The 18,344-nt window shown below is 32.6% G+C and overlaps 3 protein-coding genes across 4 annotated transcripts; 1 reads left to right on the top strand and 2 right to left on the bottom strand.

The window, feature by feature from the left end:
- On the bottom strand, positions 139–2,745 carry LOC104755288. The gene is made up of 9 exons (XM_010477641.2): positions 2,520–2,745; positions 1,894–2,230; positions 1,769–1,802; positions 1,457–1,681; positions 1,261–1,344; positions 1,091–1,156; positions 908–999; positions 696–743; positions 139–569 (listed from the first exon to the last, which is right to left on the bottom strand). Exons 2-9 carry the CDS (start codon positions 2,202–2,204, stop codon positions 473–475), a joined length of 957 nt encoding a protein of 318 aa, XP_010475943.1. The 5' UTR covers positions 2,205–2,230; positions 2,520–2,745; the 3' UTR covers positions 139–472.
- On the bottom strand, positions 4,108–5,296 carry LOC104755287. Its single transcript, XM_010477640.2, has 4 exons — positions 5,027–5,296; positions 4,810–4,915; positions 4,520–4,597; positions 4,108–4,346 (listed from the first exon to the last, which is right to left on the bottom strand). The coding sequence occupies exons 1-4, from the start codon at positions 5,099–5,101 to the stop codon at positions 4,300–4,302; spliced, it is 306 nt and encodes a 101-aa protein (XP_010475942.1). The 5' UTR covers positions 5,102–5,296; the 3' UTR covers positions 4,108–4,299.
- On the top strand, positions 10,268–12,747 carry LOC104755286 (BOI-related E3 ubiquitin-protein ligase 1-like). Of its 2 annotated transcripts, XM_010477639.1 has the most exons (6): positions 10,268–10,404; positions 10,541–10,596; positions 11,146–11,325; positions 11,432–11,790; positions 11,888–12,206; positions 12,475–12,747. In XM_010477639.1, the coding sequence occupies exons 3-6, from the start codon at positions 11,217–11,219 to the stop codon at positions 12,687–12,689; spliced, it is 1,002 nt and encodes a 333-aa protein (XP_010475941.1). In that variant the 5' UTR covers positions 10,268–10,404; positions 10,541–10,596; positions 11,146–11,216; the 3' UTR covers positions 12,690–12,747. The 2 variants fall into 2 exon arrangements, with proteins under 2 accessions (XP_010475941.1, XP_010475940.1); XM_010477638.1 differs by lacking the exon at positions 12,475–12,747 and having other exon boundaries at positions 11,888–12,422.

Raw genomic sequence — 18,344 nt, 5'->3', positions numbered from 1 at the left:
TTAGCAAGACTTTGCAACTACGCAAATAAAAAAGCTGGTGGATTGTTCAGTTGTTCATTCAATTTCAGAGTATGCTTACCTAACTCGTAGACATACGTTTCAACTTCAACCATTCGTTTTGTGTCACATATGATATAATAATAACTAAAATGATTTTATATTTTCTCATAATTGTTTGTCACATCTTTACAACAATTGTATGTATTAAAGAGACTTGTTTAATCATTAAACAACTTAACAAGAAGACCTACAAATAAACGTTTCTGAGTGTTGGATAATTTTTGAGATCCCTTGGAATTTACACTTTTCTTTCTTCTGGCTACGCCTCTTATCTACACAGAGGGTTTGACTTTCTAGTTGACTTTGACCATGATCTTTGTTGATTCCCCCATATGTGTTTTATTCTCTTTCTCGTGAGCAAAGATCTCAACAGATGAAAGATGTAAATTGAATTCATGGCAGCCAAAACTTTTCACGAGTTGTGACGCTGTAGCAAGTAATTCTTCAGCTTTATGATCAAAGCAAAGACTGCAAAGCATGGTATATGCATCACTGCCACTCCCAAGTACCTGCACACAAGCATTAGTACAAGATCATAAATAACAATGGTCTCTTTTTATATCGTTGAATTTGATTTTTGTTCAGGAGATTTTACGTGATACCATACTAAGTGTGGAGAGTTTTACAAAACGTACCATAAGGGTGCGTATGGTGAAGACAGATTAAGAAATTGGTATGGCCACCTGCAAAACATGTATAACAAGAACCCTTATAACTCTTTAAAGACATAAGTGGACCATTTCGAGCACTCAGAAAGTCAATACATATGTATGAGTTAACATTTTTGCGGTCAAAATGATGCAACCTTTTGCCTCTCTGAAGATGAGAAAACAGAAGAAGTGTGTACCATAAGTTCTTGAAGGCATGGATTATCCACTGGTAAGCTACGTAAATGCAGCTCCAAAGTACAAAGTAAGAGATCCTGAACAGTGGGAACCGCTGGATAAGGGAGAACAAAAGATCACTATTAGTGTTTTGATAAAAAAAGAGGGAGGTCTTGTATCCGCAAACTTCAGTTTTGAAGGCTTACCAAGGAATTGAGACTTGCATCACCGAGGAGAAAAACAGCGTTGAGAGAATGCATACAAACATCGAGCTGCAATCAATAAACATATTTATTGTTGATTGCCAAAGAAAAAGGATCATATCAAAGGAATCCAATCTCTAAAAGATGGGAATGTTATCAGAGTCAGAACTTACAAAACTCAGCCTATAACCTTCAGTAAACGGGTAGATTATCGCCCAAAACACAATATCTGTTAGTATAACAGCACCTGCACAAGTCTGCAACAACAAGAAAACTTTGTTAGACAATCTGAAGTTTTGAGATAGCATTGTACATACAGTCTTCACTCTCAACAAGAAGATGATTTGGGAGAAAAAGAAAGACACGTACTTGGAAAAGGATCTGAAAGATGTAAACCCAAAACCCAGCTGTTTCTCTGACGGTTGCTTCTGACTGTGTATGGGGGGATTTTGAAGTGTCTGCCCTCTCATCAAGGGTGAGTGGTGGTCTATAAGTGCCTTGTTCTGCATCACCTATACTTGTATAACTCTCCATGTTTCCACCAGCTTTTTTATGGTAGACGCAGCATCCATAGACAGATAATAAGGAAGCATACTACGAAAAGAAAAGAGTTCATCAGAGTGCCTAAACTAAATCTAAGACGGTAAACTCAAAGTTCATCAGAGTTCTCAAGAGATATACCCCAAAGTAGAGTGTGACAAGAGCAAATGTCCACCTGTTACAGCAAAAAGATTGGATCTTTGTCATTCATTTCAAAGAATCAAATAAGAGAATGAAAGAAGAAGTTAAGATGATTTTAAACTCACTGAGTATAGAAGTAAAATATGCCACCTCCATCACGCACAACACTGGAGATGAGTATAGACAACATTGCAACAAATGAGAATACTCTTAAGGCAAGCAAAAAAAGAGGATGGATTCTCTTAAAACATGTGGTCCAAGCTGCTTCTTGGAACAATGTCCCGGGTAATTCTCGCTGGTCCTCGCGTTGTCTTCTCTTGCCTTCATATCTCCAAATCAGAATTGCAGCTAAAACTAGTGGAGCTAAGAGGATTAAAGCACAGAGGAGAACCCTCCAATTCAACCAGTAACTTAAAGCTGTGGTATCATCAGCCATGGCCAGTCAGTCAGTCAATGAGAGTCCTAAGATTCCACCAAAAGCAATGAAGAACATTATCACTATGAAACATTAACACTAATTCGCGTTGCTAAGAGTGACGAACGTTAACAATCTTAAAGACTTTTCGAAATTTGAACTATTCACAATAGTGCTAACTAGTGTAAAGGTTGGAACTTTTTGCACTAACTGACAAAAATCATTAGAATTGGAACAAGAACTTGCGATATAGATACCCACTTTCCCAATATTCTGAATCAAAAATTCCCACAAGCTACAGAGTTAAAAAAAAAAACAGAAAATACAGAGGATTACTTGTAGATTCGAAGATCCTTTTGTTTCCAAAAGATTCAGAGGAGACTCTCTTCTAACGCATCCTCTAAACGAAACGAAGATGCTGAGAGCCTCCAGAGAGCATCCAAGAAACCAGATGAAATAAAGGAAAGAACTTTGTCGGGATTATTATTAGTTGGCAGATGAAGAGGAAGAAGATTGAAGTTTTTGTCGTGCAGTTTAATGATCCCGATATTAACGGAATCGTCCACAAAATCGCAATAAACTTTTTAGTTTTACACGTCCGGTTATGTTCGGTTTAAGATATTTGTCGGTTCAACCTACCTACCCACGCGGCCACGCCACAAAAGGAAACCGAACGGGTGACGATAATTGCTTCTTTAACTCATCTTGAACCGGAAATAACCGGACATTAATATCTACTATTTTGTTAAAGAATTTATTATTTTATTTTGTTTTTGTAGGACGAATATGCTCATCAAATAGGGTATCCAGTTGTTGTTGTTGTTGTCCAAGATGGTTAATAGAATACTAGGATATATCCCGTGCTTAAAGCACGGATTAACATTTTCAAAAAAAATTATAATATAATAATAAAAATTATTGTTTTATTTTTTTTTCAAAAAATATTTTGTTTGAGATAATATTTATTTTTAATTGTTATATAAATCTATTAGTCTATTTGAATACTAATTATTTTATAATATTTAAGTATTTTATTTTTGACGTATTATTACAGTTTTATATTATTTATTTGTTGTATTTGCATCATATTTTGTGAAATATAAAATAATAATTTTAATATTATAATTGTGAGTAAATAAAAATTATTAATTTATCATCTATATGTAAATTTAGTTTTACTAACCCGCCAATGCGGAAATTAAAACACACATTTTCATACATTGAGTAATATATCTTCATTTTAAAAAATTCAAATCATAACATATGCAGAAAAATATGCATTTTATTAATTATAAGTATTATATGAAAGTTCTAAACAATTTGTAAATAAAATAAAATAAATATGATAGGAAAATCATAATTTGAAATCTTAACAAAATCTTTGAATTTATTTATTAAAAATAGGGAAAAATAATTGTATTGTATACTTGGATATAAAATCTTAGTTTTTAAAATTCTGATTGGTTTATATATTTTTTAAAAAAATTAATTAGTAATTTCGTCCATAATTTATTAGAAAGAGAAAATATTTTTTTAGATTTTTTTTAGATTTTTTAATATTTGATATGTGAGTGTTTTGATTTTTATTTTAATTATATTTATTTAAATTAGTTAACTAAGCTTAATTAATTTTTTCTAATGGTAATTGAATGTAATTTTTTACACATTTTAAAGTTAATTTCATATTTGTACTTCTCAATTAATATAGTAGGATACTGGAACCAATTTTCATTTTCATTTGTAGATCTTTGAAATAATAATATCTAAATCTCCAACGTATTTTTCCTATGCTAACCGGGTTGGTTTAATCTCTGTGTCATAAATAGTATAGTTTATAATTTAAGTGACCATCATTGTTTTGATTCAAAACAAATGTGATATATGTAATAGCAATTGATTGACGCGTTACAGCCAAAATTGTCGGTAAGATAAACTGCATCTTAATTTAAGCAACCTTAAAAATAGTTTACACAAGAAAAGTCTATATATAAATAGCAATACATGTTTCATCTCGTAGGAATAGGTATCCCAATTAAATATGATGCCTAGGGTCTACATATAAATTAAGTTCGAGCTTTTTCTCCTATATTTAAGCTGGAAGCCTATACCAAAGTATTCATTGTATCTTTCTCGCTAACCTCGGCGATCTCCGAACATTTCCGCCTGATAAAACAAAATTTTGATTAATTAAAAAAAGGAGAAACTCTTCATCAAAATCGTTTTAAACAACATAAATATATTGATGTTTGGTCGATATATATGATCGCTGAGAAATTCAACTAAAATTAATTAACAAAAAAAAAAACATATTATATATTAAACCAACAAATTCTTACTTAGGAAGGGCCTGGGAGAGACGAAATGCCCATACGTTTCAAAGAAGTCCTTATTTTCTCTTTGAAGTCCTCTCCAAACTACCAAACAGAAAACATTTTATAATATGTACTGTCGAATATATGAATGATGAGCATGATCCAAGAAACTCTTAACAATATTTTCTCTTAATTTCTTTGATTTAAATTGTTTTCACATAACATGTGTTAACGAAACATGTTTTGAAACAATTTGGATATATAGTCGACTGTGAACAATAGTATGCTATATATGTAACGTTGTAAAGACTAACCGGTGAGGGTAACGACTGGTAGAATGCTTGCGTGGTGGTCTAACGCCTTGACGCATTCATCACGAGTCATACGGAGTAGAATGCACCTCTCTATCATATGTTGAACCTAACAAAACCAATTCCACTAATGGTGAAAACTATAAAAATTATATATGTATAGTATGAGTGTGTGTGTGTGTGTGTGTGTGTGTGTGTGTGTAACTGTGTATATATGTACCATGCGAATGTATGTATGTGGTTGGCAGTGGAGACAAGGGAGGTTGTGTTGTGATTCATCATGATGAGTACACATTATCTTGCTCTTCTCAATTGCTCTTTTGAAGATAGTTCTTCTTCTTCTTCTCCTTCGATCTTCAGTTATTTGGGAACAAATCCAAGAACTTTGGAATTATGAGTTATAACGGAAAGGAACAAAACATGAAGATATTTTCTGTGACAAAATTAGGAAGCTTCTAAATATAGATACACATGTGGATATATTGGATAGTGTCATTTAATGAGTTATCCAAGAGAGATCCAAGTGAAGGGCTAAAAATAGAGGAGAGGATCCAAAGGATAGATTCTCTATCCTTCACTTTTTCAACTTGGATCGCATTTTATTTTATTAGTTGGGACTAACTTGTCTTCTGACTATGACTTCACAGTTTGCCTTTGTTTTTTTCTTACTTTCTGGGACATAGTTTCTCGACCAAACTTTAATTAAGGTTCCTTTGTCAGTTACTTAAACAGGGCAAGCTAATGGGGATTACAAAGACTAGTTAGTTACCGGACGAAATACTTTTGGAAGGTTTAGAAACCAAATAACCAATAGAAATTATTCTTAAATATTTAAACCAACTCATTTCACAACTTGAATTTCATTTATTTTTGGTCAATTACACTATTCTAACCCAAACCGAGTTTTACCATATATGATTAACATTTGCCATATAAAAAATAACACATCATGGTTAATATAGAGTGATTAATCGCTAGATACTGTATTAGGGCAATAAATCGTTAATTTCAGGAACATAACAAAATATTTTATATCAATTTGAAATTTTGTTACATAAAATAAGATCTGGTATAAATTTTCTTTATTTAGTGAATTTCATAATTTATTGTTAAATTAAGCTTACTTGCTTTTTTTTTGGTAAAGTTTAAAGTACTTGCTTTATACTACTCTCTCTGTTTCACAAAGAGTGTCATTTTGACATAATGCACACAAATTAAGAAAATTATCTAAATTTCTATTTTACTCTTTATAAATGCACTAAAAATATTCTCTTTCTAATTAATTAGCTCAAATTATAGGGATAAAAAAAAAATTTGATATTTAAAACTGTATTGAAAACATAAAATAACACTCTTTTTGTAACAAAAAAGATATGTCAAAATGACACTTTTTGTGAAACAGAGGAAGTATGTGTTAAGTAATATTCAAATGCTAAAAAGATGACGTGAAAATATGTTATATATTTAACACCCTTATGTTATTTTCACGTCATATACTCATATTACAAGGAAACTATATAAACGTGATAGTATGTCTCATATATCTAACAACAATTTCTCATATAACATATATTCTAGTTTATATAGTTCCCTTGGACCGGAACGAATTTTATTTGGAATAGTGTTAAATCCTCGATGGATATCTGCCTGACTGCCTTCAAACATAACACAAAAGTGACTGGTCCCTCGTAAACGTTAACTTTTGAATTGTGTGGCCAACCAAATGCCACTTAAATCATCAATACACGACAAGTTTTTGTGTATGGAGGCAAATTGAAAGTTAAACTATGAGGCTCCCCGCAAATTTAGTAGATTAGTGTGTGGTTCTTGTGACTTGCGAGTCTGTGTGTGTCTTCAATGGCCCTTACGCCTACCAACCTGCAGGTCTCATTGTGCAATCACGGTAACTGCTCTCTAATTTTATATAAAAATTAAGATTCTTTAACAAATGAAATTGGGGGTTTACATAATTGCCTAATAATTGAGCTTTCAAATGAAGTTGCCGGAGGTTTTATATATCAATAAGGGATTTATTTGGTGGTTGAGAAAAAAGTAATCGGTAAGACATGTCAATACTAACTCATCATGATTATCGTCCACATCTTGATTCTTGAACAACCAAGTGGTTTCTGATATGGTTGGACTTAGGGTACTAAATTAATCTATTGTACGAAGAATAAGTTACGCGTCATCACTAGATTACGTTAGCGGATTGCTACTATTATATGTTCTTTTAAATGACGGATATTTTTTCTTCCGAAACTGTAGTAAAAGAAAATTCGTACATTTCAAAAACTAGGTAACAGTACCACTATAATAAAAAGCATTAGCATAGGGCTTGCATGCAGCATTAGTAGCCTACACCACTAACCCGAGAGAATATATCATCATGCATCACATCAAAATTGCAGTTTACCCAATCGAAGCACGATGAGAAGCAGAGACTCAAACATTTCAGAGGCAAATATAGACACTACCTTCACAAGGATTAAAAAGGGCTACAAGATATATAACGAATGTGATTATATGTGAACAACCGAACAAAGAACAAACATATGGAAAGATTCTCTTAATAGTTGTAACAATATGAAGATGATAATATACACATGAAACTTTATAATAATGGGTACAAGGAGACTTAATAATACTATGATATATTTTCGTTCCGGTCTAGAAGGTGGCTGCTATGAATATAGGAAAGACTATATTGGAGCTTGGTTTGGGTACTTAGTTCGGTTATTGATGGGTTATATCCGGTTCACTAACTACAGCATATATGAAGCAGCTTCTTTATTTTCTCAAAGTGAATCGCTCAACAACTGAAGCTTAGATTGTTGTAACAAGTTAGAGATTCTCCTAGATTTCATCGTTTCTGTTTAGTTCTCTATATATATATATATATTATTCAATACACAGAAATTCATCGACATTGTTTTGTTTCAGACTAATTCTTCCATTGAATTGAAGACCAAATAAATTCCTTCCACATATATACCAAATCATGGATGGTTTACTTATTTACGGAACCCTGTGGAAACATATACCAAACCAATGAACCATGCACGAGTGGCTTGCTTTTCAGACTAGTCAAGCCAGCCGGATTAATCAGTATAGCCAGAATCTCACAACCAATCATACAAAACATTAAATACTGTTTTAGAACGTTACGAAACGCTCACAAGAATTATTGTATATACAGTTCACAGATGTTAAATGTCTGAACTGGAAATATCTGAAAAAGATAAACTAAATTAAATTGGTGTAGTAGTTTGGCAAATGAAATTAGCTTTTTACTACTATATTGTGAGTGCCTAGTGGAAAGTGAAAACAAAATTTGACATTTGCTACCACGAATTTCAGATGACAGTTTCAAAACTAGTCTTGGAAAATTACAAAAAAAAAAGGTCAAGGGTTTCATACCTACATGTGTCCGTTAATTTTGCTTGGTCCAGGTTCAATATCTTTGTCACACAATGTTCAATGGCTCTTACAATCTATTCTATTAGACCGTCAATATTGAAATAATAGGATCTTATTATCAGTCTGGAGAGAAATCAAAGTTAACAAACAACTTGAAAGAAAAGCAAAGGTATGCACTGGACATAGTCAAAAAAAGCTAAATTGTAGTATATAACAAATCTTCAACCAAATATTTGATTGGATATCGTGTAAACGTTACAAAACAAAATATAGTACAGATAATAATAAATTGATTGCGTCTGTGTGGTTGCAACCACTAGAAAAGCCTTTTGCTTTTTTCAATTTCAAACACGCATCTGAATTATATTCCCTCTACTCTTCTCTTTTTTTTTTTTTTTCTTTAAGTTAGAAAATTAATATTCCTATTTTTTTTTTACGAAGGTTAATTTATGGTATTAGTATTGCATATTTTCAAAGTAACAATAATAATTATTGCATCCGACAAACGTGGCGTGCGACGGTTTGGTCCGGTCCACGTATTCCCCAGAAAGTCACGGTAACTAACTCTTACTCCAACCAACGAACAGCTTCTTTCTTCTTTCCCCACACCCCCCGCCAAAACTTACCCGCCATATTTGCCCAACGACCAGGCGCGTGTATCACACTCGCATTTAAACGGCTCCTTCCTATTATTCTGACTGACTAAGAGAGATCACGGCGAAACACGTTTCTCGTTGATTACCTTCTCCGTTACCGTCGCGTGAGAATTTGAGTTTTAAGTTTAAAAGACCACAATACCCCTACGTGTTAGTTGAATACAGTAATCTCTCCTTTGTTCTTCTACACTTGAATTCTCTACTATACTGTCATAATTCCCACACTGTGGAATCCGTGTCCATGCCTGACTTTGAATTTGACGTAAAACGATTATTCATTTATTATTATCATCTCCGTTCACATTCGTTATTATATTTTTTGCATTATACTACTATTATAGAAAAGCAAATACAGTGTTTGATGGTCGTTGAGTGATTTGATTATTAAAAAAAAAGGAGACAGAGTTTGATTTTCTATAAAACAAATATCTTTTCATAATGTATATATACATAGAGCAACATCGGTGTTCGTCGTTCGTGGTATTGATGTAATCGGTGGAATATTTTTAAATTATTTTATATATATAATAACGTCCCTCGTTGTATTGACTTCGAAAGAATCCAATTTGAATTGTTCACATGTAACGTCCTAGATATAACTTGTAAGAATATTAAAGAATCCAATGGTATTATATACTCAAAATATATACATTTTCAAAATGACCAATCTATGACGCAGTTATGAGTTATGTAATAAAAAAAACAAATCATAGTTGATATGAACTTTTAAAAAAAAAAATCCGAACTTAATTAATAACAATGTCGGTAATAAACACGTTTTGAAGATACGATTTCGTTATTTTGTTAAAAATGATTTGTATTATAAATTGTTATAGATTGATGTATTTAAAATACAACTTCTTGAAATTTTCTTGTAATGTAACGCCTTGTGATTATCTTCCATAACTTCTTGTATTCAACTAAAATTAGTTTCTTAATAATGGTTTTTCACAATTAATAGGATTGATAAATCAGTCAAACCTATAATTTTATGGGAATTAGCAAAAAGAAGAAAGGGAAGGTAATAATGAAAAGTTGGCGTAATGAAAGAGAGATACACAACTCACGAAAGCAAAAGAACGAGAGAAAGAAACCACCACCACCGGTTCTCTTGTTTGGTGTGTTTACACATTTTAGACTTATCAAAACCATTTTTTTTGGGATTATTAATAAAAATTGAATTTGTCCCCAAAACCCAACTTCCCCCACTTCTTCCACCACTGTCCCGCTCCATCGCACCCGCTTTGCTTACATTACCATTACCATTACCATTACCATTACCATTACCATTACCATTACCCATCATTCATTTTTTCTTTCTTTCTTCTTCTTCCGTTTCTTTTGCCTCTTTCTTTTGTCTTCTTCCTTTGAATTTTCATTTTATATTTAAAACCAAAGAAAGAAAAAAAACCTTTTTTTTGTGGCTTTTAATTTATTGGGTCTTGTTCTTCTTCTTCTATTAGCCGTTTCATCTCTTCACAAAAAAGCATCTTCTTTTCTCTGTCAAGATCCTGAATCATCGGTTCGTCTCCTCTCGATTTCTTAACCTATACTATTTCTTTTAGAAAAGAAAATTATGGGCTATATAAAACGTATCAAACTTTGTTTATTTTTTTTTTTCATGAGTTTGATTTTTTTGTTTATTCTTATATATGCAGGATCTGAAAGGGAAACTAGAGTTTCTTGAATCTTATTGGAAATCTCTGTAAAAAAGGTATACTTCTTTTTATTTCTTCTTCTTCTTCTTCTTGTATTCGTTATTTTTTATTTTTTTCTTTTTTTGGAAAATTACAATATATTTAGGGTTTCTGTTTCTGGGTTATATGAGTTATGACTCGTTCTTTCAACTTTTTTTTGTCATCTTTCCATGTTCCTAGAGATTTACCTCAATTCAGTATCAGTAAGTTACATATTTTATTTGGAACTTTGACTTTTGAAACAATCAAATCATTCACTTTTTGTATCCATCCCCCCGGTTCATCAGGCAAATTCATATATAACTCTTTATTGCTTAGGTAAAAAAAAATAAACATTTTACATTTCCTCCACAAGTCTTTCTTTACATTTTCATTTTCATTATATATAGATTTAACATCAACTCTGTTATTATGATCCACCATTGTCTCTCGTTTACAATATTCTCTGCTCTGTAACTCTGTTTGGTATTTGGACTTCTAACTTTATATACACTATGATTCATTTGAGGAGTATGTTCATTATTGATTTGTCTCGTGTAATGACTACCTTTTTCCTTTAACTGCAGGTTTTATATACTTGTGTTAGTACTCTAGATCAACCTATACTTAACATTCATAAATACTTTTGTTGAGGAAGATGCTAAGTGGAAACAATGGAAACACCATACCACCGGTTTTCATGAACGAGAACCAGTTGCAATACCAGACTAACGTACAACCGAATCAGCTTCATTTGTTCAATACCAGTAAGTTTTTTGGTTTCTTATTGTATCTATCATATAATCTCAAAACTTTGGCATCAATCACTCTTAGAAACTTACAAATTCTTTTGTTTTTTTTATTATTGTGCAGTGGGAGGTGGATGCACTGTTGTTGATCCAGTTAACTATTTTGCTAACGATAACCTCGTTCCAATGATTCGGTCTAACAAAAGAGGAAGGGAAGCCGAAAACTTTAGTAATATCCTAAGACAGCAGAAGCTTCAAATGTCTTTGAACTATAATCATAACAACATTGGTGTTCGAGAAGAAGTGCCTAAGGAGAATCTAGTCTCAACTGGTCTTAGACTATCTTATGATGACGATGAACGTAACTCTTCGGTGACTTCTGCTAGTGGTAGCATTGTAGGTGCTTCTCCTATCTTTGATGATAGTCTTAGGACTGACCTCCATAGACAAAAAGATGAGCTTGACCAGTTCATCAAGATCCAGGTACTGATTTGTCTCTGCATCTTCTCTGTTTTTTTCGTTCTTTAAGGTTCTTTGATTTGTAATGTTTTTTTGTTTACTTCTGTGTGTTGTGGTTCAGGCAGCTCAAATGGCGAAAAGTGTGAGGGATATGAAACAAAGACACATTGCGTCTTTTCTCACCACATTAGAGAAAGGAGTGAGCAAGAAGCTTCAAGAGAAAGATCACGAGATCAATGACATGAACAAGAAGAATAAGGAGCTCGTGGAGCGGATAAAGCAAGTGGCGATGGAAGCTCAGAATTGGCACTACAGAGCAAAGTACAATGAGTCTGTGGTTAATGTCTTAAAGGCAAATCTCCAACAAGCAATGTCACACAACAACAATGTCATGGCTGCTGCAGACCAAGGCAAAGAAGGGTTTGGAGACAGCGAAATAGATGATGCAGCTTCATCATACATTGATCCAAACAACAAGAAGAACAACATGGGGAGTCAGAGGATGAGATGCAAAATGTGTAGCGCAAAGGAAGTATCGGTGTTGCTTGTGCCATGTCGGCACTTGAGTTTGTGTACAGAATGCGATGTATTCACTAAGATTTGTCCTGTATGCAAGTCTTTGAAAACTTCTAGCGTTCAAGTCTTCTTTTCTTGAATTTGTGAACAAATAGATCAGAAGAAAACAAGTAAAAAAAAGNAGCGAAATAGATGATGCAGCTTCATCATACATTGATCCAAACAACAAGAAGAACAACATGGGGAGTCAGAGGATGAGATGCAAAATGTGTAGCGCAAAGGAAGTATCGGTGTTGCTTGTGCCATGTCGGCACTTGAGTTTGTGTACAGAATGTGATGTAGTCACTAAGATTTGTCCTGTATGCAAGTCTTTGAAAACTTCTAGCGTTCAAGTCTTCTTTTCTTGAATTTGTGACCAAATAGATCAGAAGGAAACAAGTAAAAAAAAGAAAAGAGAATTATATATGTCTTTCTTCCTACTTTTTTTATAAAAAATTATCTTTAATCATGTAAAAAATTATTTGTATCGGAGGAGTGTTATTATGCATCTCTTGTGGACTAGTGTTTAGAAAATATCAAAAAATAGTTTTATGAGTTCTTCCCATAGACCTCAAACACTAGTATCATTGCTTCAACATCAGCCTTGCAGCAGATCAATGACATGAGTGGCATAAGACATTTCTAAATGGAGAATAGCAAACGTACACAATTACTTAGCAAGCGACACCATAAAAGAAGTAAGAAGAGAAGGAGGAGCCGTGAGAGAGAAGATGGCGCATTTGATCAAGATGCTTTGTTTCCTTGATTTTCGAGGATATAATAAAGGGGCCTCCCTTTGCTTAAGTCGAACAGAAATTGAAAGACAAATCAAACTGAATAACCAATCTTAACATTACGATTTTGAATTTTTGAGCAGAGAAGAATAAGTGAGGGAAGGCAGTCCACGTCGGAGAAGACGGTCGGGTTTGATCAAGTCCTAAACACTCTTCAAGTCACTTACTTGCAATTAAATTCATGAACCGGCCGGTTCAATCAGAAGTCGCCATTTCTAAAATGCCACATGTACCCAACGCGCCACGTCATTCCCACAATTCTGCACCCATTTGGACTATTGTTTAGTTTTATCTTTTATGGTATTTTTTTTAAACTATTTTTTTTGCTGTATTCGTGAGAGAAAAATAAACTTATTTTAGTGATATTAGACTATTCAATATTTCAAATTTTTAATTAATCCTTTAATTTTTATTAATACACATTAAATTAAAATATAAATTATTACAAAAATAGTCAAACAGAATTCCACCAATGGTGCATCCGACTAAATATTGTAGTTTTAATTCTCATGAATTCTGATATAGCGCCAACTCTATATATATATATATATATAGAATACTACCATCACAATTAATTACCAAATATAATAATTTTTTTTTGTAGTTTTTTTAACCAACTTGCCATTGAAATCCAGAACGTCGGATATAAGAGGAAAATCAGTTCGACATAGGATCTTCGTATCTTCTTCTTTGACCCATAAACATAAAGTTTTTGATTTACATATTTTAAAATTATAAACCAAAAGACAATTAAAATATACACCTAGCAATATCATCTTTCTCATGTCAAGATTCACTCGTGAAATGTTGACCACTTCTCATGTCAAGATTAGATGCACATATGCTAAGGAAAAATAATTGATTAATTTTGTTTAATACAATAGATTAGATGGGAAAACCAAGCTAAGGTGCAATATACGTACATTTGGATGAGTCTATCATAATCTTATCTAAAAGTGTCTCTTTTTATTATTATTTATTTATGATGATTCGTTTATTAGGTGTCAATAACAATAAGACCTAAAATCTTGCCAATATTCAACAAATTTGAATAGAGGAGGAGATACAATATAAACTTCCAGATTTTATGGCTTTGCCAAAAACATCTTTACCCAAGCATATTTATAATTAAAGTTCAACATTTTCTTTTCTTTTCCAAATTCTACCATCACATTTACCAAAAACACAATATTCTTTTTAAACCAATTGTTAAACACATTCATATATTTTATAACATTTAAATACCAGATTTTAAGGTTTTTTCTTACAATATCAGTATTAATTTAATTTTTTGAAATATATTGTTTGCTTTAGATTTAAAGTATAGATTTTTGAGGTAGAATCTATGGTGCACATCAAATCACTGACCGACCATCAAAGCATCATCTTTCTCCAATCTATAAAAACATTGCGAAGACAAAGTTAATTATCGAATAATTCAAAAAAGCTTTTGAACGATTCAATTTAGTTAGAAGAAACCAAACCCTAGACGAATGAATAAGGAACGATGGCAACAAAGAAGAAGAAGGAAAGCTATGGGACTGCGAGACAGAGAGCCGGAGGAGATCACTACTTCTATTATTTATAGAAATAGGTATGTAAAGTTATGGACGGTCGTGATTTGATCTCGTCTGATATTTCAGCGGTCGAGATTAAAAGTCACAAAGTCGGTAGTCAAAACTTTGACTCTTTTATTCACCTGACGCTCCATCAACTAAACTTTTCCTTTTTTCTCTATATATTTCCTTTTCCTATTTTGATTTTTTCATATTCTTTTTGTTTTTGTTTTTTATTGTTGTTGCCTAGTTGGATAAAAACAAATAAGAGATACATATAACCGTTGCGGAGATAACAATTTATTGACTTCATTAAAAGAAAAAAACAATTCATCAAACTGATCCGCAAATATATTTAAAAAAAAAAAATCGCTTTTAATTTATATACAAAAATAAAATACAAATAGCATTATAATAATTAAAGAAATTCACTCACATTATACATTTCATTATAATTGAGTTCTTCTAATAAGAAAATGTTGGTTAAATCAATTATCATAAACCCTCTCTCTAAAAGTCAGTCACTAGTCCTAAACCCTCTCTCTAAGTCAGAAGTAAAGACCATTTATCATCAAAACAAAGATGCTCTTCACCTTCTATGAGCAAGAATGATGAGGTGAGGTCACACTACCAGCAAGAATCACTTAAATAATCAAATCGACGATGACGTCAAAACAACAAAACTGAAGAGGATATGAGCAACACAACTCCTCAAAATAGTTGTGTACGTGTTCCCCCAGAATCACAAGATTCATTCCAACCAAATTCTGACAATGGCAAGCAATCTGATATATGTCCTGTGTAAGAGCCTACAAACTTAACTAAATAACTCAACACTAGGAGTAACAAACATAGAAAAGCCACTTCACAAATTCATGATGTACAGATACAGGGAGTGTAGGCCAAAACAAAACTACCACTTTGCAAAATCATCAAACCCGGATGCAACGATAATGACTTCATATTCTCAAGTAGAAGCGATTAAGCATCAACTATATAAAAGACAAGCACAAGCAGATAAAGGGAGGAAACCTGATCACATATCTTCATCAAATATATAGTGGTATACTGGTATTCAAAACAGAATCTCAGATCTTGTATATTACAACACTTGAAAAATATCATAAGTAGTTGTTGTGGTAAAGGTAATCATCATGTTGTATTTAACGAGAGTCATCTCCGGACCTATAATGTTCACCATATTTTAAAAGTCACGAACCGCATTTTGGGTAGTTTGGTTTAGGGTTAAAACGGTTAAAACCCGATCGGCTGATTTAAACCCGGAACCATCGCCCTCGTCTATAATATAGGCTGCATCTGCTTCTAAGTGGGCTCGGAATTTTTTAGAAAAGCCCATATTGGTTTTTCTAGCAAGACGCTTTCTAAAACAAGCAACAATAATTAAACCGGAAAACAGCCAGTTCAAGCCGATACTACGCGTATGGGTCTGGCACAAAGATGTCTAAAACGTGTTGAATTCACTTTTGTTCAATGGACAAGCGAACCTTAATATCATTATTTCTTAATCAGCGGTTTTACTTTTTGCCATAGGAAAACAAATACAGAAATACTCTATATATAATTTTAACCTAGTTCATCGAGAGAGGCAGAGCCATGCCAGCCTTGGATGAAATGAAACCATCAAACCAACCTGGTTTTTGGATTTTGATCTATTGTGTTTTATTCTATTGAGCGGCCGACGTTGCGAACACATTCGTTATCGCGCGCTATGTTGGTGAGAGGTTTAGCATAGTACTATACAGAGTTTTAATTAGGTGGACCGTGGAGGGCTTCAAAATTTAACTTTTTTTTGGAAAAAATAATTCATGGGACCAATTTTTCGTTGATTCAACATAAATATATACATGTGATCATCATTCATCACTGACATTTGTATTTATTTTTACATACCGTAAAATGTATACGTATATGCATGTACGCACATATATGTATGCATCTACCATCCAAATGTTGAATGATGACTGGGTGATGGTCTAGTGTAATGAGAACAAAACAGTTCGGACAAGAGAGAGTGGGAAAAGATACAAATTTTGTCTCTATGAATTTATGAGGCAGCATAACAGTAAATATTATTGCGACGTCGGCTCCTATTTTCCTTCATTAAAAAAAAAAAAGAAGAGAGTATTAGATCTTATTTACAAGCCATAAATAAATAAAACTCAGCTTGTCGTTACAAATTACACAATCCATATATAGCTCTACTTAGTTCGGTTTTCCTTTCCAGTTTCCACATTATATAAAAAATCAGCTTGTCACCTTTTGCGGAACATTGACCCTAAACGTAAACGTAATTAGTATAACAACAATATGTTATATAGTAAATTAGTAATATAGAGGAGTACAGTAACTATTGTTCCAAATTTATTTACTTTTTCTGAAAGAAAATTAGTCAATCAAAACCAAGAAGTAATAAAAGAATTATAGGATGATTATTTAGAACAAATATATTAGACAATAGACCATGGAATCATGGAAGGATGTTACCGTAAATTGCGAAGCCGTTGCATGGAGTTGATCACGGGGAGCCAACAAAAGAAAAAAAGAACATTATAAATTTTTAACAAGAGAAAAAGGTTCACGAGAGAGGCTTTGCGCTTGAAGACGGCATATAGAACTCACCTTTAAATTTCGTAAAGCCAAAAGATAAAACAAAAATTAACTAATCCAAAATCAAAAAGAAACAATAGCCACATAAAGCAAATAACATGTGAAAAATATATTTACTTACGGTTTACGAAGAATATAAAAGGATTTTTTTTTTTTGAATGTGGGGTTAATATAAAATCTTAGTAGTGCGTGGATTAACACTATATAATTTGGCTAGCTTTATGCGTCTAATAAGTACAAAAGAAACATGATGACGAAGGTTTTTTTTCCCCTATATGTGAGGACATCGGGCAAAACATATTGATTCTAATTCGAAATCGTCTCAATCTTATCAACATATATTTTTTTTGTTCAAGATCTTATCATCTTATCAACATATTCGATTTCTCCAATTCTTCAAGTATATATAACTTCTTCTCACTTATTAGTGACTACGTGTACTATATATACCATATTATATTATATTTTGGCAAATGCGTAAATTTAATTTAAAACGTAGAAGACAGGTAACTAATGATATATAGTTTTTGGCGTATCAGAGAAATGGTACGGGCCACAAAAATATAAGTTTCGCTTTAAAGAAAAAAGAGAGATTGGCACGAGATCATAAAGAGTCGAGCTGTGAAGTCAAAGGGCATATATACATTTTTGTTATTATTACATTTCCAATAATTACAAAACTCTCGTGCACCTCACAGATTCGTCCATATTGTTTGTTATCTGTATACATTATTAGACAAATATAATAATCGCATCGATTCTTGACTTATTCCATGTATGTTTATACGTAAAAAGTATGATCTAAAACAAGATTTATGAGCATCCACGTATGTATATATTTATTTTCTTTCTTGATTATCTCATTAAAGGTCTAATGAGTATAATATGAAATATTGTTACAATAATTAAACTGCCAGATAATTTAGATTTTCCGATATTCTGCATGTTATCGCGGGCGGATCCTAATCAAAGCCATTTTGAATAATTCACATGCCATTTACGGATTGACTGATTAATCGGATTAGATGGCCGTATAATCGGATTA

This window comes from Camelina sativa, chromosome 17 (genome assembly GCF_000633955.1).
Source record: "Camelina sativa cultivar DH55 chromosome 17, Cs, whole genome shotgun sequence".
Taxonomy (NCBI): domain Eukaryota; kingdom Viridiplantae; phylum Streptophyta; class Magnoliopsida; order Brassicales; family Brassicaceae; genus Camelina; species Camelina sativa.
The sequence above is the reverse complement of the archived record's forward strand: the minus strand, read 5'-3'. Positions and strand labels throughout refer to the sequence as shown.